This window comes from Phocoena sinus, chromosome 7, assembly GCF_008692025.1.
Source record: "Phocoena sinus isolate mPhoSin1 chromosome 7, mPhoSin1.pri, whole genome shotgun sequence".
Classification (NCBI taxonomy): domain Eukaryota; kingdom Metazoa; phylum Chordata; class Mammalia; order Artiodactyla; family Phocoenidae; genus Phocoena; species Phocoena sinus.
Window position 1 is genome coordinate 113,102,012 of NC_045769.1, and position 27,415 is coordinate 113,129,426.

At 42.3% G+C, this 27,415-nt stretch overlaps 1 protein-coding gene across 4 annotated transcripts in view; it reads right to left on the reverse strand.

The window, feature by feature from the left end:
• OCA2 (OCA2 melanosomal transmembrane protein) overlaps positions 1 to 27,415 on the reverse strand; it is a 276,122-nt gene that overhangs the window by 174,319 nt on the left and 74,388 nt on the right. For all 4 annotated transcript variants that reach the window (XM_032638526.1, XM_032638523.1, XM_032638525.1 and 1 more), the window contains exons 10-12: positions 5,846 to 5,917; positions 4,551 to 4,616; positions 1,702 to 1,758 (exon numbers count right to left, since the gene is read on the reverse strand). In XM_032638526.1, the coding sequence (XP_032494417.1) occupies positions 1,702 to 1,758; positions 4,551 to 4,616; positions 5,846 to 5,917 (195 nt within the window). The remainder of the gene's footprint in view (positions 1 to 1,701; positions 1,759 to 4,550; positions 4,617 to 5,845; positions 5,918 to 27,415) is intronic.

Consider the following 27,415-nt stretch of genomic DNA (forward strand, 5'->3'; position numbering starts at 1 on the left):
TTCAACTATAATCTCTCAAATATTTTCTCAGACCCTTTCTTTTTCTCTTCTCCTTCTGGGACCCCTATAATTTGAATGCTGGTGGGTTTAATGTTGTCCCAGAAGTCTCTGAGACTGTCCTCAATTTTTTTCATTCTTTTTTCTTTATTCTGCTCTGTGGTAGTTAGTTCCACTATTTTATCTTCCAGATCACTTATCCATTCTTCTGCCTCAATTATTCTGCTATTGATTCCTTCCAGAGAATTTGTAATATCATGTTTTGTGTTGTTCATCAATGCTGGCTTGCTCTTTACTTCTTCTAGGTCCTTGTTAAACATTTCTTGTATTTTCTCCATTCTATTTCTGATATTTTGGACCATCTTTACTATCATTACTCTGAATTCTTCTTCAGGTAGACTGCCTATTTCCTCTTCATTTGTTTGGTCTGGTGGGTTTTTACCTTGCTCCTTCATCTGCTGCATATTTCTCTGTCTTCTCATTTTGTTTAACTTACTGTGTTTGGGGTCTCCTTTTTGCAGTTTGCAGGTTCATATTTCCTATTGCTTTTAGTTTCTGCCTCCAGTTGGTGAGGCTGGTTCAGTGACTTGTGTAGGCTTCCTGGTGGAGGGGACTGGTGCTTGTGTTTTTGTGGGTGGGGTGGATCTTTTCTCTCTTGTGGTCAGGGCTGCTTCTGGTGGTCTGTTTTGGGGTGTCTGTGAACTTAGTATGATTTTAGGCAGCCCCTCTGCTAATGTGTGGTGTTGTGTTCCTGTCTTGCCAGTTGTTTGGCATGGGGTGTCCAGCACTGGAGATTGCTGGCTGTTCGTGGAGCTGGGTCTTCACATTGAGATGGAGAATTCTGAAAGAGCTCTCACCATTTGATATTATGTGTGGCTGGGAGGTCTCTGGTGGTCCAATGTCCTGAACTTGGCACTTCCACCTCAGAGGCTCAGGCCTGACACCAGGCCAGAGCACCAAGACCCTGTCACCCACATGGCTAGGTCAAGTGAAAGAGGCCCTAAACCATCAAAAGCTATATCCAATATCCAGTTGGGAGATCTGAGCGGCATGGGCATGGGCTCGTCTGTGGTATGGCTGCTGGGCGCAGGCCGGGTTTTCAGCCAGGACCAGTACAAATTCTGCCAGTCAGAACTTGCTGGTGGATTCCTCAGGGTATATGGGGGTATATGTATGCGTATAGCTGATTCACTTCGTTATACAGCAGAAACTAACACAACAATGTAACGCAATTATACTCCAATACAGATTTTTTAAAATAATTAATTAATTAAATACAGTAAAAAAAAAAAAGGAATGTTTATATGCTCAATGTTTAGAAAGTAATCATTGAAATTATTTCACCAAAAAGTGGAGTAGTCAGAAGCTGATGATTAAAAATATTTGGATACTCTGAAGTGCAAAACAGTTTTGGTGCATAGCTCTCAACTGCCAATTTGAACCCTGTCATACAAACACTCATCTCTAGTACTCTTCTCCTTGATCCTCTTCTTTGGTTATTTGTTGAGAAGCTGAAAGTGTTGCTCAGAGGCACCTAACTTAGCACAGCAACTATGTCCAGCTTTTCAGCAGTGATTTTGAAAAGGAGGACAGAATTTTAAAATATTTGCTTTAAGTGGTAGTTTTATTCACTAAATATGTAATGGTGGAAAAATAAATGTCAATTAATTAACACATAACTATTAAATGCCACATCAAACTTACCTTTACAGCACAATAATCAAAAAATCCAGTCTCTGAAAATATAGCTACTAAAATCATCTGTGGGGAAAAAAGAAACAGGAGACAAGGAGAATGTTTCAGCATTCAGCACCATCCTGAAATGACACCAGAGTTACCCCTTTCAAATCTGATCTCTGGCCTCTGCGTGAAAGCTACCACCTCATCAAGCTTCTCACTCTCTTGATGAGTGTGGTTCACTTACTAACTCCCTGAATCAAGTCCCTTGCTAGTGGGTTTGCACCTCTATATTTGTCCAGGGATATGTGCCCAAGGTACATTATCATTCCATCTGCTCTTGACAGTGAACACTGTGTTATAATTACTCTCTGTCTTATAGACCAGGAAACTGGCAGGCAGAGATGGAAGGTGACTCACTTACAGTCACAAGCTAGAAACAGGGAACGAAATGGGACAGAATATGGCCTTCTACACCTAAATGTCCACACAAGCAACAATTCAATGTTTTAAGACTTTTAAACTGGCTTAAATTTTGTTTCCTAAAATAATTTAACAGATTTTTATCACCAATTTGATCAAGACAAGCAAATAAGAGTAGTTACATTGAAATGATTATTCTCTGTGTTCTATATGAACCCAGAAGGCCTACTCACTTGCATTTTTCTACTGATGACACTGAGTAGGTGAGAATAATCATCCTAGATAGTAACAAAAAGTAATGTCCCATTTATTCTAAGTCTAATCAACCAGACATTTCAACCAGCCTGAACTTTCAGGAAGATTCTCTATTCTACCTCCTTAGATGGTGATGTATCACGTGCTGAACTTGGAGTGAGAAGATGCAGGTTCAAATATCAATTCTGCTACTTAGGAGTAATTTAACTTTGAAAAAAATTTTAATTCTCTGTACTTTGGTTTTCTCACCTCATCTCTGAATGTCTGTTCCTTGTAAGGTTGTTGTGAAAATTCAATAGCATTATGTAAACTAAAGTACTTAGAAAAGAGTGGGCCCAATACTGTCTTTCAAATAAACAGTGCAAAACAAAAGTGTCCAAAAATTAATTTAGACTCAGTACAAATATCTACCTTGTCTAGCATGACCAACAATATTCATCCTAACCCAAATGGCCACTGTGAGGCCATTTATAGAATGTGGAGCTTCACACACCAATGGAAGCTTCACATGAACGTGGATGGGTAGGTCCTGTGTGGTCTTCCACTGTCATGGTGAAGCTGTTCCACACATCAGCTGCCAGAACCACCCAAGAGATGCTGGAACTCAGGGACTGGGTAAGTGACTGGCATGCAACAGGGTGGAAAAGGCAGGGGCCTAGTTATATAGACTGTCTCTGCACCCCACAAAGTTCTACCGATTCCATTTGAGAAAAAAATTAAACCACTCATTTTAAAAATCCTAACCACCCCCAGTAGCTCCAAATGTAACTATATTAAGAAGGTAATTAAAGTGAAGCCCTGGGCTTCTGTGGTGGCGCAGTGGTTGAGAGTCCGCCTGCCGATGCAGGGGACGCAGGTTCGTGCCCCAGTCCGGGAAGATCCCACATGCCATGGAGTGGCTGGGCCTGTGAGCCATGGCTGCTGAGCCTGCGCATCCGGAGCCTGTGCTCCGCAACGGGAGAGGCCACAACAGTGAGAGGCCCAAGTAACGCAAAAAAAAAAAAAAAAGTGAAGCCCTAACCCAGTATGACTGGTGACCTTATAAGAAGAAGAGATGAGGACACAGATATGCCCAGAGGGACAATCGTGGGAGGACACAGGGAGAAGATGATCATCTACAAGTCAAGGAGAGAAGCCTCAGAGGAAACCAACCCTGCCAACACCTTGATCTCAGACTTCCAGCCTCCAGAACTGTGAGGAAATACAGTTCTGTTGTTTAAGTCACCCAGTCTGTGGTACTTTATTATGTCAACCCCAGAAAACTAATATACCAATCATTTAAGTTTTTTTAAAAACCTATTTTATAAGCCATCTGGTATGCCTTCCTTCTTCCTTCCATAGGCCCAAATGCTATACACTTCAGGACCCAATACATTTGTTCCTCTATGAAGCCTGAGTTCAGAGCACTGACATGCCTCCCACTCCACCCACAGAGTAGGCAGCCCCTTTGGGTCACACCGAAGCCTAGAGCAGCAGGGCCCTCCATGGTGCTAGGGCAGAAAGAATATTAGCAAGGAGGTGAGGGCATGTGGTGACCTGCTTTACACAGTGTGAGTCTTCTAGCCCTGAGAGGAAACACCCTCCTCAAATCACTCAGCTGCTGTGGGTCTGTTCAAGAGTGCAATAGCCATTCCCACCGCTGTTCAGACCCCTGTCAAATTCCACTTATACCAGTTAAGTTTGTTTATGGCTCATGTACCACACTAGCCCACTAGTGTGTCTTAAAGTTCCCTTCCTACAAGGTCATTTGGTGACACTCTTCATAGCACACAGTAGAGGGGCCACTTGAAATTACTCTAAGTAATTACAATTACTTAGAGACAATTTCTTCATTTCTTCCTTTATCCATATAATTAAAGGTACTTTTCCAATCACTGAAAAACTTAAATGGTTTATCTGTTTAGGATATTCCATTTTATATTTTAAGTACAGTAACTTTTAAAAATTTCTAAATTTTCTGAATGGCAAGATTATTTCACTGTCAGACAGGCCTTAGGCTGAAATTTTACAGCTAACTAATCAGAGCACCAATCACTCCATTCCTTCTCAGGAGAAATCAGCTAGACCTGCACAAACACTTCTCAATCAAGTCCTAATTGTCAAGCATCACAGTGTCTTAAGAGTCAGCAGTGGCAAAAGAGATGGTCCAAGGTTACAGCAAGCTTCGGACCCTGTCCCGCTGGGAGGACTGTCATTACCATGCCAAACAGCAGGGCCAGAGTCTCGAAATCAATCCACTCCACCACGTGGGTCAGGCTAGGTCTCTGCAATCAAAGCACAAATTTGCCAATTAGTCCTGGGCATCATCCTCCTGGTGATAAACTGTAAATATATGCCGCCCTTTACAGAAAACCCACTCATTGGACCAGAGTTGAAAGTCACACCATCTGCTTGCCTTTGAAATCAGATTATATCATCACTGAAAAACACTCATGACCCAAAGCATAATAACGTCAAACCTATGCACTTGACAATAAAAAAAAACAGCAGATTTATTAAGTCCCGTCCATGTCCTTAAGGGAAGGTAGAATCATGGGGAACTGGGAACCCAGACTGGGAACTGAGGGCACTTGGAGAGCCTGGTTGTTGGAAAAGGACTGCACAGTGGTCCAGGGAGGTTCCTGCAGCACAAGCCATGTGCTACGTCAATGATTTCTAGAATTAAATAACTACTACTACACTACTCCTTAACAATTAATAAAAATAACAGTGGTTTATGTGTAAGTTTTAGGATTCTGGGACATTTTACCCTTAGAGTTAGTGTTTGTTTATACCAACTCTAGTCAAGAAAAAGAAAATAAAAAAACAATAAATAACTAACTGAACATAGCCCCAGTTATTATTCTTTGGTTCACTGACTGCCCTTTAGTAGCACTTTTCAGAAAAATCCCTGAAATTCTACAGAGTTGCTTTCAATCCTAAGTTCTGTATGTTGCCACCTTGGTCAGTTCCAGCACTACTCCTCAAGATGGAGGCTCCACCGGCCTCCATCTCTAGTGGGCACTTGGCCTCTCTTGCTTCCCTACATTCATTCCAATGTCCCTGCATTCCAATGGACCACACGCAGACCCTGAGCGGGTGCTATTCCCCCCAGACTTGCACATCCAGGGACCTCCTGATGTCTGCAGGACAGAACCCCAACTCATTGTCTCCCACCTCTCTGCTCCAGCCAGGATGGCCTCCTCTAATTTCCATGGGCTGACAGTACATAGGGCCAGCTCTAACATAACTCAGCTGCATGATCTGGGAAAATGCTTGACCACCATGAGTCAAGCTTCTCCTCAGCTAGGGTGGAGAATAACACCACTGGGATGTGTGTGATAAAGTCAAATGTTAATTACTCATCAATGCTGTAAAGTTCATGCCACTAATGGGAAATGTGAAAGAGTATATTAAAAAAGTAAAATCACCAGCTAATGCCTAATTCTTGGACTGTCTTTGAATCTGACATTCTATTGAGTGCTAAGCCATTGACTCAAAATGTTACACTTACATCTCCAATCACAGCCAGCGCTGCTAATGCAGCAAGGGAACCCAACATGGCTGCCAGTGTTCTGTGAACAATCTGGAAAGAAACATAGAAAATTACTGCATTCTAATCCACAGGATGTTAAAACACACAGAAAGGGACTTCCCTGGTGGTGCAGTGGCTAAGTTTCCACGGTCCAGTGCAGGGGAAGTGGGTTTGATCTCTGGTTGGGGAATTAAGATCCCACATGCCACAGGAAAACTAAGACCACATGCCACAACTAGGGAGCCCATGTGTTGCAACTACAGAGCCCATGCACTCTGGAGCCCTCACACCGCAACTACTGAGCTTACGCACTCTGGAGCCTGCGCACCACAATTAGAAAGAAGTCCACATGCCACAATAAAGAGCCCACAAACCACAACGAAAGATCCCACGTGCCGCAATCAAGACCCAATGCAGCCAAAAATAAATAAATATTTTTTAAAAATAAATAAAACACACAGAAGCCTCTATCGGTATAAGTATTTGTGAAGATTGGCCATTTTATACCATAACTATTAAGACAATAAATAGATCGTGAGTTTCTTTGTTTCAGAGTCTGGATGCCCTAGAGACACACACAACCATCACCAGTTTGCTTTCTAAAGAAAGATTTCCTGCATAATTAGATGACCCTGAAGTAGAAGCTCGATAAAGTTTGTTCTATAAGGAAGCCTGCAGTAAATTATCATTAATTATTTACCATATAATCCATAGGCAACTGGAGAATTAGTTCCACAATATAAATCAATTCTGCCCAATTACTGAGACTGTTATAAAATGCTTAATCTAATTGAAACTTCACTATTACCACTGAACCACGAAAATACTTTTTCTATTTAATTATAATTCAAGTGGGCATGGAATTTCTAAGGCAAAATATAAAGAAAGGCAAGGATACAGAGAATTTGAAAGCCTCAAACATTGCTGGTGTGAATGTAAAATGGTGCACCCTGAGCCGCAGCTGTTACCTTGGACCCCAGAGACTGTTGCCACTGCTGCTAAGGGTCCCGTGTGCAAGGTAGGTCTCTTCCCACACCTTCCCATAAGCCTCTGCAGCCAGCCACTGCCTTCCAACTTCCCTGGAAGAACACATGTCATGCCTCGGGCTCTTGCAACTTCATGCCAGCCTCTGTGGCCCACAGGCACTCCCAGCACATCCCAATTATGACTGCTATATCCCTCCCTCAGCCCCAACCTGAGTGAGCAAGGGAGCCCTAATCAGCAACTGCTTTTGCCTCCTCTTGCTTGGGTGGGGAACAGATGCCTGAGGGAAGCCCACACACAGAGGTGGGGCCAAAACCAAGGCTGAAACCCAGGAGCAGTGTGACCAAAGATGAGAAACGGAAATATCCCTGTGCAGCTGCAGGAGCAGTGGATTAAACCCCTGCAATCAGCTGGGTAAACCCTGCAACTGTGGAATACCTGAATAGACAATGAGGGTTCCCAGAACTGAGGCTGCAGACTTTGGGGGCAACTGTGGACTTTGTGGGCAAGTACACATGGGTCAAGATCAGAGTATGAGCTGATCCCACAGTGCCCACAGCAGGTCCAGAGAACTACCTAGGAGTATTGGAGGACTTCCTGGGTAGGCAGGGATTGGCTGTGGCTCACTGTGGAGGCAAGGACACTGACAGCTAAGGCCACAGGAAAATATCACTACTTTTGTTTTGTTTTGTTTTGTTTTTCGGTTCTGTTGTTCTTTTTCTTTATTATTATTATTCTTTAATTTTACCTTTCTCTTTACCTTTTCTTTTCTTTTTATGCTTTTATTTTTAACATATTTTTATTTATTTTTTCCTAATTCTACTGTACTTTTTCATTATATTGTTTTTTTCCTTGTTTGCTTTTTTCCCTTGCTTTGCTTTCATTTTATTTTTAACTATATTTTACATTTTTCTATTTTTACTTTACTAGTTTGTTGTTTTGTATTTTTTCCTTCTGCTTTCATCTTTCTTTGTCTTTACATTTTTTTGGATAGTTTTTGTGTGTTTGTTTTATGCTTTCATTGCCTTTTTTAATTAGCTTTCTGCATTTGATATGTTTCTGGTTTTATGTTTGTGTTAGTTTCGTTTTTAGTGTTTCTTTTCATTTTTGAAATTATTTACTGGTTTGGTTACTCTCTTTCTTTTCCCTTTTTTTTTCTTTTTGTGAGTGTTTGTATATATGTTTCTTTGTGTGATTTTTGTCTGTTTGGTTTTGCTTTTACCATTTGTCTTGGGGTCTCATCTGTTCATTTTAGGGGGATCTTTTTTAGTTTTGTTTTTGTTTTGTTTTGTTTATACTTCTTATTTTTCTTGTGCACTGTGTGGCTTGCAGGGTATTGGTGTGCTGGCTGGGGGTCAGGCCTGAGCCTCTGAGGTGGGAAAGCCAAGTCGAGGACATTGGACCACCAGAGAACACCTGGTTCCATAGAATATTTATTGATGAGATCTCTCCCAGAGGTCTCCATCTCAAAACTAAGACCCAGCTCCACCCAACAACCAGCAAGCTGCAGTGATGACTGCCTCACACCAAACAACTAGCAAGACAGGAAAAAAAAAACCACCCATTAGCAGACAGGCTACCTAAAGTCATACTAAGCTCACAGACACTGCAAAACAGACCAATGGACATGGCCCTTCCAATCAGAGGGACAAGATCCAGCTCCACCCACCAGAACAGAGGTTCCAGTCCCCTCCACAAGGAAGCCTACACAAGTCGCTGGACCAACCTCACCAACTGGGCACAGACAACAGAATTAAAAGGAACTATGACTCTACAGCTTGCAGAAGGAGATCAAAAACACAGTAAGTTGAACAAAATTAGGAGACAAAGAAATATGCAACAGATGAAGAAGCAAGGTAAAAACCCACCAGACCAAACAAATGAAGAGGGGATGGGCAGTCTAACAGAAAAAGAATTCAGAGTAATGATAGTAAAGATGATTCAAAATCACAGAAATAGAATGGAAAAAATATAATAAACATTTAACAAGTAACTAAAAGAACTAAAGAACAAATAAACAGTGATGAACAACACAATAACTCAAATTTAAAATACCCTAGAAGGGGGCTTCCCTGGTGGCGCAGTGGTTGAGAGTCTGCCTGCTGATGCAGGGGACAAGGGTTCGTGCCCCGGTCCAGGAAGATCCCACATGCCGCGGAGCAGCTGGGCCCGTGAGCCATGGTCGCTGAGCCTGCGCATCCAGAGCCTGTGCTCCACAACGGGAGAGGCCACAGCAGTGAGAGGCCCGCGCACAGAAAAAAAATAAATAAAATAAATAAATAAATAAAATAAAAACAATATAAATAAATAAAATACCCTAGAAGGAACCAATGGCAGAATAACTGAGGCAGAAGAACGGATGAGTGACCTGAAAGATGAAATGGTGAAAATAACTGCCAAGGAGCAGAAAAAGAAAAAAGAATGAAAAGAATTGAGGACAGTTTCAGAGAACTCTGGGACAACATTAAATGCACCAACATTCAAATTATCAGGGTCCCAGAAGAAGAAGAGTAAAAGAATGGGGCCGAGAAAATATTTGAGAGATTATAGTTGAAAACTTCCCTACCATGGGAAAGGAAATAGTCAATCAAGTCCAGGAAGCTCAGAGAGTCCCATACAGGATCAGTCCAAGGAGAAACATGCCAAGACACATATTAATCAAACTATCAAAAATTAAATACAAAGAAAAAATATTAAAAGCAACCAAGGAAAAGCAAGAAATAACATACAAGGGAATCCCCGTATGGTTAACAGCTGATCTTTCAGCAAAACTCTGCAAGCAAGAAGGGAGGAGCAGGATGTATTTTAAATGATGAAAGGGAAAAACCTACAAACAAGATTACTCTACCCAAAAAGGATCTAATTTAGATTGGACTGGAGAAATTACAACCTTTACAGACAAGCAAAGTTAAGAGAACTCAGCACCACCCAACCAGCTTAACAACAAATGATAATGTAACTTCCCTAAGTGGGAAACACAAGAGAAGGAAAAGACCTATAAAAAAAAAAAACCCAAAACAATTTTTAAAATGGTAATAGGAATATATATATCAATAATTACCTTAAATGTAAATGGATTAAATAATCCAACCAAAAGACAAAGACTGTCTGAATAGATATAAAAACAAGATTCATATATATGCTGTCTACAAGAGACCTACTTCAGATCTAGGGACACATACAGACTGAAAGTGAGGAATGGAAGAAGATATTCTGTGCAAATGGAAATCAAAAGGAAGCAGGAGTAGCAATACTCATATCAGAAAACAGGGACTTTAAAATAAAAACTATTACAAGAGACAAGGAAGGACACTAAATAATGATCAAGGGATCGATGCAAGAAGAAGATACAACAGTAGTAAATATTTATGCACCCAAAATAGGAGCACCACAATACTTAAGGCAAATATTAACAGCCATAAAAAGGAAACTCGACAGTAACACAATAATAGTAGGGGACTTTAAAACCTCACTTACACCAATGGAGAGATCATCCAAACAGAAAATAAATAAGAAAACACAAGCTTTAAATGACACATTGGATCAGATGGACTTAATTGATATTTATAGGACATTCCATCCAAAAACCACAGAATACACATTCTTCTCAAGTACATACAGAACACTCTCCAGGATAGATAATATCTTGGGTGACAAATTAAGCCTATGTAAATTTAAGAAAATTGAAATCATATCAAGCATCATTTCAGACCACAACACCTTGAGACTAGATATCAATTACATGAAAAAGAATCTGTAGAATATACAAACACGTGGAGGCTAAACAGTATGCTACTAAATAACCAAGAGATCACTGAGGAAATTGAAGAGGAAAGCAAAAAATCCTTACGAACAAATGACAATGAAAACACGACAACCCAAAACCTATGGGATACAGCAAAAGCAGTTCTAAGACAGAAGTTTATAGCAATATAATCCTACCTAAAGACACAAGAAAAATCTCAAATAACAACCTAACCTTACACCTAAAGCAATTAGAGAAGGAAGACTAAAAAAACTCAAAGTTAGCAGAAGGAGACAAACCATAAAGATCAGATCAGAAATAAATACAAAAGAAATGAAGAAAACAATAGCAAAGATCAATAAACCTAAAAGCTGGTTCTTTGAGAAGACAAACAAAATCGATAAACCATGAGCCAGACTCATCAAGAAAAAAAGGGAGAAGACTCAAATCAACAGATTAGAAACGAAAAAGGAGAAGTAACAACTGACACTGCAGAAATACAGAAGATCATGAGAGGCTACTATAAGCAACTATATGCAAATAAAATGGACAACCTGGAAGAATTAGACAAATTCTTAGAAAAGTACAACCTTCCAAGACTGAACCAGGAAGAAATAGAATATATGAACCAACCAATCACAAGCAATGAACTTGAAACTGTGATTTAAAAATCTTCCAGCAAACAAAAGCTCAGGACCAAATGGCTTCACAGGCGAATTCTATCAAACATTTAGAAAGAGCTAACATCTATCCTTCTCAAACTCTTCCAAAATATAGTAGAGGGAGGAACACTCCCAAACTCATTCTATGAGGCTACCATCACCCTGATACCAAAACGAGACAAAGATGTCAGAAAAAAAGAAAACTACAGGCCAATATCACTGATGAACATAGATGAAAAACTCCTCAACAAAATATTTGCAAACAGAATCCAACAACACATTAAAAGGATAATACACCATGATCAAGTGGGGTTTATCCTGGGAATGCAAGGATTCTTCAATATATGCAAATCAATCAATGTGATACACCATATTAACAAATTGAAGGATAAAACCATATGATCATCTCAATAGATGCAAAAAGCTTTAGACAAAATTCAACACCCATTTATGATAAAAACTCTCCATAAGGTGGGCAGAGAGCGAACCTATCTCAACATGATATAGGCCACATATGGCAAACGCACAGCCAACATCATTCTCAGTGGTGAAGAACTGAAAGCATTTCCTCTAAGATCAGGAACAAGAAAAGGGTGCCCATTCTCACCACTATTATTAAAGGTATTTTGGATGTTTTAGCCATGGCAATCAGAGAAGTAAAAGAAATAAAAGGAATCCAAATTGGAAAAGAAGTAAAACTGTCACTGTTTGCAGATGACATGATACTATACATAGAATATCCTAAAGATGCTACCAGAAAATTACTAGAGCTAATCAGTGAATTTGGTAAAGTAGCAGGATACAAAATCAATGCACAGAAATCTCTTGCATTCCTATACACTAACAACAAAACATCTGAAAGAGAAATTAAAGAAACAGTATCATTTACCATTGCAAAAAAAGAATAAAATACCTAGGAATAAACCTACCTAAGCAGGCAAAAGAGTACTCAGAAAACTATAAAACACTGAGGAAGAAATCAAAGACGACATAAACAGATGCAGATATATACCTTGTTCTTGGACTGGAAGAATAAATATTGTGAAAATGACTACACTACCCAAAGCAATCTACAGATTCAGTGCAATCCCTATCAAATTATCAATGGCATTTTTCACAGAACTAGAACAAAAATTTTTACAATTTGTATGGAAACATAAAAGACTCCAAATAGCCAAAGCAATCTTGAGAAAGAAAAATGTAGCTGGAGGAATCAGGCTCCCTGACTTCAGACTATACTACAAAGCTACAGTAATCAAGACAGTATGGTAGTAGCACAAAAACAGAAAGATAGATCAATGGAATAGGATAGAAAGCCCAGAAATAAACCTACGTATATATCTTTGACAAAGGAGGCAAGAATATACAGTGGAGAAAAGACAGTTTCATCAATAAGTCTTGCTGGTAAAACTGGGCAGCTACATGTAAATGTGTGAAATTAGAACACTTCCTAACACCATACACAAAAATAAACACAAAATGGATTAAAGACCTAAATATAAGCCCAGATACTATCAAACTCTTAGCAGAAAACAGAGGCAGAACACTCTATTACATAAGTCACAGCAAGATCCTTTTTGACCCACCTCCTAGAGTAATGGAAATAAATAACAAAACTAGAAAAATTGGACCTAATGAAACTTTAAAACTTTTGCACAGCAAAGGAAATCATAAACAAAAACAAAAGACAACCCTCAGAATGGGAGAAAATATTTGCAAATGAAGCAACTGACAAAGGATTAATCTCCAAAATATACAAGCAGCTCATGCAGCTCAGTATCAGAAAAAGAAACAACCCAATCCAAAAATGGGCAGAAGACCTAAATAGACATTTCTCCAAAGACATACAGATGGCCAACAAACACATGAAAATATGCTCAACATCACTAATCATTAGAGAAATGCAAATCAAAATCACAATGAGGTATCACCTCAAACTGGTCAGAATGGCCATCATCAAAAAATCTACAAACAATAAATGCTGGAGAGGGTGTGGAGAAAAGGGAACCCTCCTGCCCTTTTGGTGGGAATGTAAATTGATACAGCCACTATGGAGAACAGTATGGAGATTCCTTAAAAAACTAAAAATAGAACTATCATATGACTCAGCAATCCCACTACTGGGCATACTCTGAGAAAACCATAACCCAAAAACAAACATGTACCACAGTGTTCATTGCAGCACTGTTTACAATAGCCAGGACATGGAAAGTACCTAAATGGACTAACGAATGGATAAAGAAGATGTGACACACATATATAATGGAATATTACTCAGCCATAAACAAGGAACAAAATTGTGTCATTTGCAGAGACGTGGATGGACTTAGATACTGTCATACAGAGTGAATTCAGACAGAAAGAGAAAAACAAATATCATAGGCTAATGCATATATATGGAGTCTAGAAAAATGGCACTGATGAACCTAGTGGTAGGGCAGGAATAAAGATGCAGACGTTGATAATGGACTTTAGGACACGGGGGGAGGAGGAGGCTGGGGTGTAATGAGAGAGTAGCATTGACATACATACACTACCAAATGTAAAATGAATGGCTGCTGGGAAGCTGCTGCATAGCACAGGGAGACCAGTTCAGTGATTTGTGACCACCTAGAGGGTGGGATAGGGAGGGAGGGAGGGAGGCTCAAGAGGGAAGGGATATGGGGATATGTGTGTGCATATAGCTGATTCACTTTGCTGTATAGCAGAAACTAACACAATATTGTGAAGCAATTATACTACAATAAAGATGTATTTAAAAAATGGTGCAGCCATGGTGGGAAACTTAGGCAGTTTCTTACAAAGTTAAATAATAAATTTACCACATGACCAGCAATTCCACTCCTAGGAATCTACCCACGAGAAATGAGAGCATATGTCCTGTTAAAATAGTTAAACGAGGCCATTGGACTGAGGTGGCTTTTTTTTTTTAATTGGAATACAGTTTATTTACAATATTTTGTTAGTCTGCTGTACGGGAAAGTGAGTCAGTTATACATCTGAGATATATACATATATATATATATATGTGTATATACATATATATCCACTCTTTTTTAGATTCTTTTCCCATATAGGTCATTACAGAGTATTGAGTAGGTTCCCCTGTGCTATACAGCAGGTTCTAATTAGTTATCTATTTTATATATAGTAGTGTGTATATGTCAAGCTCAATCTCCCAATTTAACCCTCCTCTGCTTCCCCCCACGGTAAGCTTGTTTGTTTTCTACATCTGTGACTCTATTTCTGTTTTGTAAATAAGTTCATTTTTACAATTTATTTTTAGATTCCACATATAAACGGTATCATATGATATTTGTCTTTCTCTGTCTGACTTACTTCACTCAGTATGACAATCTCTGAGATGGCTTTAATGCTTTAGCAGCCTATGTAAGAAAACCAAAATCTAAGCTTGTAATGCGTCATGGTTAAGAAATTGAAATCTAAGGACAACTGAGTATAGACAGCTAACTAGCCTTTCCCGAATAAGGCAAACACTTAAGCTATAGCCAGTCAAATCATTTCCTGGCTTTGCTTCTGTCTTTTCTCTATAAAAAGCTATCCCTGCTCCTGTTGGTAGAGCCTCCTAACAACTTCTGGTATGGCATTGCCCAATCTGAATCAATATTTGCTCAAATAAACTCTTAAAAATTTAATATACCTCAGTTTATCTTTTAACAGTCTACATAAAGCATGAATGTTCACAGCAACACTCTTCAAAATAGGCAAAAATCGGAAACATTCCAAATGTCATCCATGGTGAGTGGGTAAAACAAAATTCAGTACATGCCACAACATGGAACTACTTGATACATCTATGTGACAGAAGAACACATTAGGCTAAGTGAAAGAAGTCAGACACAAAAGACTGTATATTGTATCATTCAATTTATATGAACTGTCCAGAAAAGGTCATATAGAGAGACAGAAAGATAGGGTTGCCTAAGGCTGGAGGAAGCAATAGGGATAGACTGCAAACAGGCCCTAGGGATATTTATGGGGTGATGGAACATCTGAAACTATGTTGTGGTGATGACTGCTGTTAAGGTATGGATGTTTGTGTCCTTCCAAAATTCATATGTTGAAATCCTAATCCCTAAAGTATTGGCATTAGGAGGTGGGTCCTTCGAGAGGTGGTTATGTCATGAGGCTGGATCCCTCATGAATGGGATTAACTTCTTTATAAAGGAGGCTCCAGAGAGTTCCCTCACCCCTTCCACCATGTGAGGATGCAATAAGAATTCTGCAACCATGAAGAGGGCCCTCACCCAACCATGCTGGCACCTTGATCTTGGACTTCCCACCTCCAGAACTGTAAGAAATAAATTTCGGTTGTTTATAAGCCATGCAGTCTGTGGTATTTTGTTATAGTGGCTCTAAGAAACATGGTACTGAGACATGGGAGAAGTGCAGTAATACCTAAACACGTGGAAGTTAATTTGGAACTGGATAATGGGTAGAGACTGAAAGAGTTTGCAGGGGCATGCTAGTAAAATGTTACATTGCCATGAAAAGATTGTCAAAAGTAATTCTGGTGAGGGCTTACAAGGAGAAGAGAAGAGCTGTAGAGAAAGTCTCAATCTTCTGAGAGAATTCCTAAGTGGTCAGGAACAGTGTTGGTGGAAACATCAGTGGTCTCAACTAGAAATGAGAAAGATGTTACAGGACAATGGAGAGGAGGCAATCCTTGTTATAAAGTGGTAAAGAACTTGGATGAATTGTTAGTATTTTGTGGAAGGCAGAACTTATGACCAATGAATTTGGCTATTTGGTGGAGGAGATTTTTAAGACAGGATTGAAAGAACTGACTGGTTCCTCTGGAATGCTTTTAGTAAAATGAGAGAAGAGAAAAATGACTTAAAGATGGAACTGATCATCAAAAAGGAAGCAGAACTTAAAAATTTGGCCTGTATATGTGAAATAAATAAGGAAGATCACTGAGGAGCTACATGAAAGGGCATGGTCAAATCTCGTATGACATTAGTATGGATCTGCCAGCCCAACAGAACCAGAAGCTAGTCATCAAGACAACAGGGAGACTACTGAGCCATCCAAACAGAAGCAGACACCTACAGTCCGAGACAATCACAGAATAACCCTGAAGGCATTTCAGAGATCACCAGGGCTGCCCCTCCCATCACAGGCCCAAAGTGAAAGGGCCTGCTTGGCAGAAAGACTTCAAAGGAAGGGCCAGTGCTGCCTGTTGATGCTTCACACTGCAAGCTCCAGCAGGCAGTATGCCCAGCAAAGCACAGGGGCACAGCTATCTCCACTTAGATTTTGAAGGATGAAGCCACCTTGCGCCTTAGGCTTGACCCAGGCATAGGACAGCCAAGAGCATGGGGCCACAGCAGAAAGCCCCTGCCAGGGCAATGCTCAGTAGAGCCACAGACCAGTAAAGCGACTGGTATTTGATTCCAGCCCAGGAGAGCCACAGGCATGTAACTCCAAACTGTGAGAGCTGCAGCATGGGCTGTACCCAGCAAAGCCATGTGCTGAGCCGTGGGGGCAGGACCCCTGCCCCAGTTGGCCTCAAGTTTGTGGACTTGCCAGGGACCTGCCAACTCCTGTCTTTATTATTTCACCATTTTGTAATGGGAATATCTATCCTATGCGTGTCCAACTACTGTATTTTAGAAGCTCGTTTGATTTCACAGATTTGGCATGTTTGGTTCACAGCAGGGAGAAATTTCCTTCAGCATGTACATTGAGTCTCATCCATGTCTGATTTAGATGATATTTAGATAAGACTCTGGACTTAGTCTTTTGAGTGGCTTCTGGAAAAAGTTAAGACTTTGGGGGCTATTGGTGAGACAGGAAGACAAGAGTACAGCCATTTTGGAAAAGGACTGAGAGAATAGCCTTGAGCAAGTGGGCTTGACAGGCCCAGGAAAACAAAGCGCCTAAAGGCTTGGGCTTCTGAGACAATAACCAGAGACCCACAGGAGTAAAAGCTCTATCTCTGTTCCCCTGATGTACATAGTTCCAAAGGACAAAATTGGGACTATAAATCCAACACATAGCAGAATCACCAAACTTTCATTTCACTGAAAGATACAGATGAAGGCCTGACACACACTTCTAAGTTGTTTTTGTAGGAAGCTGACCCCCACCAGATGAAAAATGCTGACTGAAGCACAGAGACCCCAGACTGGTTGAAACAAGAGGACTGTTAATGCTCAAAACTTCACCTGGAGACCAACCAATCCAAGAATCGAGCACAAGCGGATGTGGCACCTTGCGGCCTTCTCCCTCACACTGCTTTTAAAACCCCTCCCTTAAAAGTTCTTAGGGGAGGTGACATTCTTCCACCTTCTCCCTTGTGCACAAGCTATAAATAAATAAAATTAAAAGCTTTCAATAAAAAGCTTTGCTTGCCTAAGTGTCTCGTGGGAGAGATATTCATTTCTATGCTGTCCAAGAATATGGAGAGGGACCAGGTACACTGGTATGGAATAAATGTATTTTGCATTCAAGAAGGACATGAATTTGAGGGGACCAGGGTTGGAATGCTATGGTCTGAATGATAACTATGAGAAATAAACTTCTGTTGTTGATGAGCCTCCCAGTCTGTGTATTTTATTATAGCAGCCCAAACAGACTGAGACAGGCACTAAAGGTCCCTGGACACAGAAGGAAATTCCTCTGCTCTCAGCACAGATGGACACTTACAAGCCCCAGGACAGAACAAAAAAGCCCCTCTGCCCATCAGTCAGGAGGGACTCCCAGGGCAAGAACCACCACAACCCTCATATGACCTCTGGAGGAGGCCAGTGCCCCCAAAATGCAAGTGCGGCTGCTTCCTGCTCACAGAACAGTCAAGGCACAGTGTCTAGGCAGTGAGAGACAACCGTGGTCAGGAAATTAAAGCCAGCGGTGCCTCTCACAGAGCTCATGACCCACGCGGGGGGAAGCCATGGGTCTGCACCTTAGAACAAGCTAAAGGGAGAATGGTGGGGTGGGCAGATGCTCCTTCCACAGAGTCCTGAAAGGGCTTTAGGGCTTGAAATGATGAGATGTCCCTACACACCTATAAGAATGGCTGAAATTAAAAGTAGAAACAACACCAAATGCCAGTGAGGATGCAGAGACTGAATCACTTTCACATTGCTCATCCAAAAAACTAAACATGCAACTACCATACCACCCAGCAATTCCATGCTGGGCATTTTATCCCAGAGAAAGGAAAACCTGTGTTCACACAAGCTCTGTACATTAGTAGTCATAGCAGCTTTATTTGTAATAATTGCCCCAAACTGGAAAAAATCCAGATATTCTTCAATGGGTGAGTGGTTAAACAAACTAATACATTTGTATCACAGAATCCTACTCAGAAATCAAAAGGCACAAATGATTGATACACAAAACAACCTGGATGGATCTCCAGAGAATTACATTGAGTGGGAAAAAGCCAATCCCAAAATGTCACCAACTGTATGATTCCATTTATTTATTTATTCCATCTTATTCTTGAAATGACAAAATTATAAAATGGTGGAAAGATTAGTTGTCAGCAGGAAAGGAGTTATAAGGAAGAGAGGGAAGTTGTGCTTATAAAAGGGCAATGTGAGAGGACCTTGTGGAGGTGGAAATGTTCTGCATCCTGACTGTGGCAATATCAATGTCCTGGATGTGATGCACTACTAGAGTTTTGTGAAGGGGGCCAGAATATGTCACCCCAAAATATGCCACTTTGGTATATTGATTATTTTGGGTTAAAGTTACTTGAGAAACAACCAATGCGAGAAGGACACTCGGACCTGCCTGCGTCCCCCTAAAAGCCAGAAATAAATCTCACATGTGAAAAGTAACCTCCCTGTACCAGGAGGTAAAGAGACATCCAGAAACAGGAGATTTAGGGCCAAGAAGGCTGTATAAACAAACCTTGTTATTTCTTAACTAATTTACTACCCCAAGCCCAAACCCCTTTTTTCATCAATTCTTTACAGCTTTATTTTTGGTTTGTCTACAAGGTATAAATGCTGCCTGCTTTGGTCACTTCTTTGAGTCTCATATTTTTATGGGGCTCCTGTACATACAAAATTAAATTTGTTTTTCTCCTGTTAATCTATCTTATATCAATTTAGTTATTAGACCAACCAAAAAACCTAGAAAGGAAGAGGGGAAAAGTTTCCCACTTGGACGCTTGCAAGATGTTACCATTGGGAGAAACTGGATGAAAAGTGCAGGGGTCTCTGTACTTCTCCCAACTACATGTGAATATGCAATTATCTCAAATTAAAAACTCTAAAATTAAGAAAAAGTCATTGCTGCTCCCCTCCAGGTCACTGCTAAACTTAAATCAAGGACAGAATTTAGCATCCTATTCAGCATACCACTCACAGTAAAAAAAAAAAAAATTATTTAAAAAGAAGAATACATTGGGTCGAATGGGATGACCCCCAAGGATCCTTCTTATTCCAGAATTCCGTGGCAGTATCTTCCTAAATTTGGAAAGGTGAGATTACTTCCATTGAAATATAAGGAGCTTTCAAAACAAGATACTTATGACTGTTTCCTTTCTCCTAACTCTCAAAGAAGCCAGATGCGCACAGGTGGTCTCGGCTGTTCCCACCCCAACTCTATTCTGTCCCCTTGGCTTAGAGGACAGGCAGCACTGCAGGGTCAGTGTGGAATCGGAAATGCCAGCACAGCCCAGCTTGGGTGCCATCCCCACACCATCCTGCCCTCACAGACACACAGACTCACCTATGCTGAAGGGTTTTGTTTGGCAACATACAGATCCTGCCAAACTATGACACTAAGGTGGGAACACAACACACGAGCTTGAGAAGAAAGTGGGTTTGCTGGTTATGTGACGTGTCTGTGATGCTTATACCTCAAAAGCAGTGATGGGACAGCCCCCAGTGAGGTGGCAGCTGGCCTGTCCCTCAGATATGGCCCCTGCCTCTCCCACACACAGAAGACCCTGGGCAAGAACAGCCACAAGGGCGGTAGGGCAGGGGGCGGGGTGAGAAAGAGCAGAGACCCTTGTTGCCAGACCCTCCCAAGCCTGTAAGCACAGTGCTGTCACCCTGAGAAGCTCTGAAGTCACTCGTCCTCCCGGGCTCCCTCTGGCCCAGGCATACCCAGTGAGGCCCACAGGACCCGACCACCACCTCCTCTGCCCCATGCTGCCCAGCAGGCGCACCCCCTCCCATTCCTTTTGGAGCTTATTAGGCAAACTGGGCCCCTTGATGAAAGGAGATGGTTCATGTGGACAGTCTCAAGGAGACTCCAGAATAGTGATGGATGCCGGAAATTCCCTCCAATGGCAGCGTGGTGAGACCTGGCAGCAGTCAGTGCTCCGCCAAGGCAGGGCCCCAGCTCGGTAAGAGTCATGAGGTTCTCTCCAGCTATGAGAGAACCAGGCTTAGCCGCTCTGGCACTGGGAGGAGATGGTACCATCCCTTCCTATATGGTTTGGCCACCCTCCGCTTTCAGCCAGCCTCTTGGCACCTGCAGAGCCACGACATGTGTGGTCAGCAGGCCTCTGCTCACTGTGGTCCCCAAGAGACCCAAGCTGCTTCACACATGCTACCACTGAGGCAAGAAGAAGTGGGAGTCACTCTGCTCACACCCCGACAGCCAGGGCACGGGCCATGACCAAACCTGACTTCCAAGGGGAGGGCGGCAGCCCACCATGCACCAAAGGACCAGAATGCATTCATATGGAGGAACAGAGGGGCAAGGGCCCACCACCGAACGCCCTCTTCCTAGGAGACAAGGGAAGGTAGAAAGAGGACACACCTGACAGGCACTGCAGCAAGCAAGCAGAGCACTGTTACTACCCATGGTCAGACAGGACCCAGCCCAGGAAAATAGGAGCTGGTCCAGGTCTCACACCAGGACACAGAGAGGCAGGGTATCACCTCCAGGGACAGCCAGTCCATGCTCTGCCCATACTGCCCCATTCATCTTTCACAAAAAAACTGAAGAGTTCTCTAAGTTTTGCAGATGAAGAAAATGAAATGTGGAGAAGTACTGAAATTTACTTAGCATCACAAAGCCCATATTCATCCTACCACATCATAGCAGTAAGAAATGCCTGGAAAACAGGGCCTTCAACTGCATGTAAACTGTAAGTTCTGAAATGCCTGTGATATGCAGGGTGGTCCTGAATTCAAGGCCCAGAACTGTACCACTTCTGGTACTGTACTCTCCTGGGGATTTCAGAAACACAGGCTTCAGAGCTGAGGAATGCCTAGGAAACCCACCCTCGCTGCTGCCCCCATTGCTATGGACCAGCTGGCTCCTACCATTGCGCTGGGAGGGAAGGGGCTCAGGAAGTCACAGGCATCACCCTCCATGAGCAGCCCCTCCCCAAACAGGCACTGCTGTTGCCCACTGCTCCCCAGGCCAGGAGAGTTTATGTGAGATGACACAAAGCAAAGGCTCCCAGCTCATGTGGGGTCCCCAGAGCCCAGGGCACATATGCGGTGGCACACAGCTGCTTGGGGATGGTGTGCAGCAGCCACCACATCACACAGGCAGAAATGGGAGCCATGGGAGTCCCACATGTCTGCAGGCACCTAGGTACCTCATTCTTCTTCTGATGGGTCTTCTTGCACTTCATTTATCCTTCCATTTACCAAAGTAGCCCAAGGAAGAAGAGTAGTTAACCATCTCACGTTCTGAACATTTAAAAGCAAACTGGGGACTTCCCTGGTGGCACAGTGCCTGCCAATGCAGGGGACACACTGGATCCCTGGTCCAGTAAGATCCCACATACTGCGGAGCAACTAAGCCCATGTGCCACAACTACTGAGCCTGTGCTCTAGAGCCCATGAGCCACAACTACTGAGCCCCCATGCCACAACTACTGAAGCCCTCGCACACCTAGAGCCCATGCTCCACAAGAGAAGCCACCACAGTGAGAAGTCTGCACACCACAATGAAGAGCAGCCCCCACTTGCCACAACTAGAGAAAGCCCACACATAGCAACGAAGACCCAATGCAGCCAAAAATAAATAAATAAAATAATTTTTTAAAAAATTTAAGGAAAGCAAACTGGGGTGATGTCAGCATCATGGAAGCATGAGATGTCTCTCCTTTTTGTCCCCCTTTTTTGACAGCTAACTAGGCATCCATCCATAAAGAAAAGTACTTCTGCAGGAGCAGTAGAGGTCCAAAGGATCTAGGAAGAGGCTCTCCTGCCTGTGTATCCAGTAATAAGTAGACAGACCCCAGCCCAGGCTGTGAAACCAGTAGAAGCCAGCAATGCCTCTCTAATCCCTCTTGACTATGGTCAGGGAAAACCTGGAGAGTGCTGACCTGGGCTGATGCCCACGAATAAGAGAGAATTTGTAGAAATCCAGCCTTCCTGAGAGGAGATTCCAGCATGTCACTGAAGGAAAACAATAGGAGTCAGGACACACTGGTGAGGGTAATAGGAACTTGGTCAGTGCTGTCCTTCCCCCAAGGCCACATAGCCCAGGGCTGAACCAGCTGACAGGGGAAGGACAGTAGTGAGGGAGTGCTTGGCTTCCCCACCTGTGCAGAATGCAGCTGGAGAACCCACTTCTCTCTGCCAGCACCAGAGTACCCAGGCAGGGCTTCCATGCCTGCGAGGAGGGAGGTCAGAAAAGTGTCAAATGAGATTATCAAAGGGCATTAAATGAAAACAGTTCCTGATGACTTCACTCAGCACTTCAGCAGAAAGTTTGACCACAAACCTCTGGGAGAAACTCACCCTAGGATTCCCCCACAAGGCCTGCAGGCACCCCTAAAAGACCTCCCCTGCTTCTGCAATGGCCCCTAGTACGTGCTCCCTGTGTGGTGGTGAGGGCACTCCTGATCAATGGTAAATGGAGTGCTGCCAGAGAACAGACCAAGTCTGTGGGCTAGGGAGAACTGGAGCTGTAGCACCACCTTCTGCAAACAAAAGAGAGGTTTCCAGCAGCCAGCATGGTGAGCTGTAAGAACCAGAGAACACATAAAAGTTTACAAATTCTGCCACAAGAAGGAGCAAGAAGCGTGCAGCAGGTGTGTCCATACCAGGTCAGAGAAAGTCTCAGGTATAAAAGGACCAACAAATGGTACATCCCACCTGAATACAACTAGTAACGATTTGAGGAGATGTCTCCTACTTCAAATGAGAAAGCAACAATGCAAAACTACAAGGAACATAAAAAATCAAGGAAATATGTCATCACCAAAGATAACAACAGTCCTCCAATAACTTAACTCAAAGGCACAGAATTTTACTATCTAGCTGATAACGAATTCAAAATAGCTTTACTGATATAGAGAACAAACTAGTGGTTACCAGTGGGGAGGGAGTGGAGGGGAAATATAGAGGTAGGGGAGAGGGAGGTACAAACGACTGGGTATAAGATAGGCTACAAGGATGTATTGTACAACATGGGGAATGTAGCCAATATTTTGTAATAACTGTAAATGGAGTGTAACCTTTAAAATTGTATGAAAAAAATAAGTAGCTGTATTGAGGACATTCAATTACCTACAAGGAAATACAGAAAGGCAACTCAGTGAAATCAGGAAAACAACACATGAAAAAAATGAGAAAATTAACAAATAGATAGAAATCATAAAAGAAAACCAAACAGAAATTCTGGAGCTAAAGAACTCAATGAATGAGAGGGAAAATGCAATAGAGCATCAATAGCAGAGTAGACCAAATGGAAGATAAAATAAATGACCTATTGGACAGGGACTATGAAATAACTGAATCAGAGGAAACCAAAGAAGAAATAATGAACAAAAGCAAAGAAAGCCTTCATGATCTGTGGAGCTCTGTCAAACGTTCATGTAGGATAACTGGGGTTCCAGAATGAGAGGAGAGAAAGAAGGGTGAAGAAACTTTATTTAAAGAAGTAATAGCTGAAAACTTCCCAAACCTGGGAAAAGACTTGGACATGCAAGTTCATGTAATCTCAATGTAAAAAGTCCCTTTCCAATACAATATAATGAAAATGTCAACAATAAAAAATGAAGAGAAATGTAATATCTCTTAACAAATCCTACTGGCCATGAGAGAGCAAAATGACATATTCAAAGTGTTGATAGATAAAAATTGCCAACCAAGAATACACAGCAAAGTTATCCTACAGATACAAAGGAGAAATAAATGTTTTCCCAGACAAACAAAAGCTGAGGGAGTTCACCACCATTACAGATGCCCTGTAAGACATACTGAAAGGAGTTCTTCAGTAACAATAACCAAGGGGAGACCTTCAAGATGGCAGAAGAGTAAGTCATGGAGATCACCTTCCTCCCAACAAATTAATCAAAAATACATCTACATGTGCAACGACTCCTACTGAACACTGGCAAAAGACTTCAGACCTCCCAAAAGGCAAGAAAATCCCCATGTACATGGGTAGGGAAAAAGAAAAAACAGAGACAAAAGAATAGGGATGGGACTTGTGCCTCTGGGAGGAAGCTGTGAAGGAGGAAAAGTTCCCACACACTAGGAAGCCCCTTCACTGGTGGGGACAGGGTGGGGAGAAGCTTCAGAGTCACAGACGAGAGCACAGCAACTGGCGTGCAGAAGGCAAAGTGGAGAGACTCTTGTACAGAGGATTGGTGCCGACCAGCACTCACCAGCCTGAGATACTTGGCTGCTCAGCCACTGGGGAAGGTGGGGGCTGGGAGCTGAGGCTCAGGCTGCAGAGGTCAGACCCCAGGGAGAGGACTGGGGTTGGCTTCATGAAGACAGCCTGAAGGGAGCTAGTGTACCACAGCTAGCCGGGAAGGAGTCCGTGAAAAAGTCTGGAACTGCCCGAGATGCAAGAAACCATTGTTTCAGGGTGCACGAGGAGAGGGGCTTCCTGCTCTGTGTGCCCACAGACAGCACAGCACCACCTAAGCAAGCTCCAGAGATGGCCTCAAGCCACAGCTATCATCTTGGACCCCAGAGGCAGGCATGGACCACTACCACTGCCGCCACTGCCACCAAGAATCCTGTGTGCAAGCACAGGTCACTACCCACATGCCCACAGGAGCCTGTGCAGCACGCCACTGCCAGGGTCCCATGATCCAGGGCCAACCTCCCTGGAAGAACACATGGCACGCCTCAGGCTGTTGCAATGTCATGCCGGCCTCTGCTGCTGCAAGCACTCCCCACATTTCAATTATGACTACCACACCCCTCCCTCTCCCCAGCCTGAGTGAGCAAGACAGCCCTAATCAGTTGCTGCTATAACCCCTCCTGTCTGGGCAGGGAAAGGACACCTGAGGATGACCTACACACAGAGGCAGAGCCAAAACCAAAGCTGAACCTCAGGAACTGTGTGAACAAAGAAGAGAAAGGGAAATTTCTCCGTGTAACCTCAGAAGCAGCGGATTACATCCCCACAATAGGCTTGATAAACCCTGCATCTGTGGAATACCTGAATAGACAGCAAATGTTCCAAAAATTGAGGCAGTGGACTTTCAGAGCAGCTGTAGATTTCGGGTTTGCATTCAGTGTTTGATTTGTTTTTGGTTTTATGTTTATCTTAATTTAGTTTTTAGTGCTTGTTTTCATTGCTGGGTTTGTTTATTGGTTTGGTTGCTAGGTTCCTTTATTTTTTTTCTCTTTTTGTGAGTGTGTGTGTGTATGCTTCTTTGTGTGATTTTGTCTGTTTAGTTTTGCTTTTACCATTTGTTTTGGGGTTCTGTCTGGTTTTGTTTTGTTTTGTTTTCTTCCTTTGATTCCATGCTATGAGGTTGGCAGGGTCTTGGTGCTCCAGCCAGGTGTCAGGCCAGAGCCTCCGATTTGGGAGAGCTGAGGCCAGGATATTGGACCACCAGAGATCTCTTGGCCAATGTAATATTAATCAGTGAGAGCTGTCCCAGATATCTCTGTCTCAACACTAAGCCTCAGCTCCACCCAACGGCCAGCAAACTCCAGTGTTTCACGCCTCATGCAAAACAACTAGCAAGACAGGAACACAGCCCCACCCATAAGCAGACTGGCTGCCTAAAGCCATACTAAGTTCACAGACACCCCAAAACACACTACTGGATGCAGCCCTGCTGAATAGAGGGACAAGATCCAGACCCACCCACCAGAACACAGGCACCAGTCCCTGCAATGAGGAAGCCTACACAAGTCACTGAACAAACCTCACCCACTAGGGGCAGACACCAGAAATAAGAGGAACTACGAACCTACAGCCTGCAAAAAGGAGACCTCAAACACAGTAAGTTAAAAAAATGAGAAGAAAGAGAAATATGCAGCAGATGGAGGAGCAAGGTAAAATCCTACCAGACCAAAAAAATGCAGAGGAAATAGGGAGCCTACGTGAAAAAGAATTCAGAGTAATTATAGTAAAGATGACGCAATCTGGGAAATCAAATGGAGAAAATACAAGAAACATTTAACAATTTCCTAGAAGAACTAAAGAACAAACAAACAGTGATGATCAACCCAATAACTGAAATTAAAAATACTCCAGAAGGAATCAATAGCAGAACAACTGAGGCTGAAGAATGGATAAGTGACCTGGAAGATAGAATAGTGTAAATAACTGCCACAGAGCAGAATAAAGAACAAAGAATGAAAAGAATTGAGGACAGTCTCAGAGACCTCTGGGACAACATTAAAAACACCAACATTCTAATTTAGGGGTCCATCCCAGAAGAAGAAGAGAAAAAGAAAGGGTCTGAGAATACATTTGAAGAGATTATAGTTGAAAACTTCCCTACCGTGGGAAAAGAAATAGTCAAGTTCAGGAAGCACAGAGAGTCCCAGACAGGATAAATAAAAGGAGAAACACAAAAAGACACATACTAATCAAACTACCAAAAATTAAATACAAAGAAAAAATGTTAAAAGCAGCAAGCGAAAAGCAACAAATAACATACAAGTGAATCTGCATAAGGTTAACAGCTGATCTTTCAGTAGAAATTCTACAAAGCCAGAAAGCAGTGGCAGGACCTATTTAAAGTGGTGAAAGGGAAAAACATACAACCAAGATTACTCTACCCAGCAAGGATCTCGTTCAGATTCAGTGGAGAAATTAAAACCTTTACAGACAAGCAAAAGTTAAGAGAATTCAGCACCACCAAACCAGCTTTACAACAAATGTTAAAGGAACTTCTCTAGGAAGGAAACGCAAGAGAAGGAAAAGACCTACAAAAAACAAACCCAAAACAATTAAGAAAAAGGTAATAGGAACATACATATCGATAATTACCTTAATGTAAAT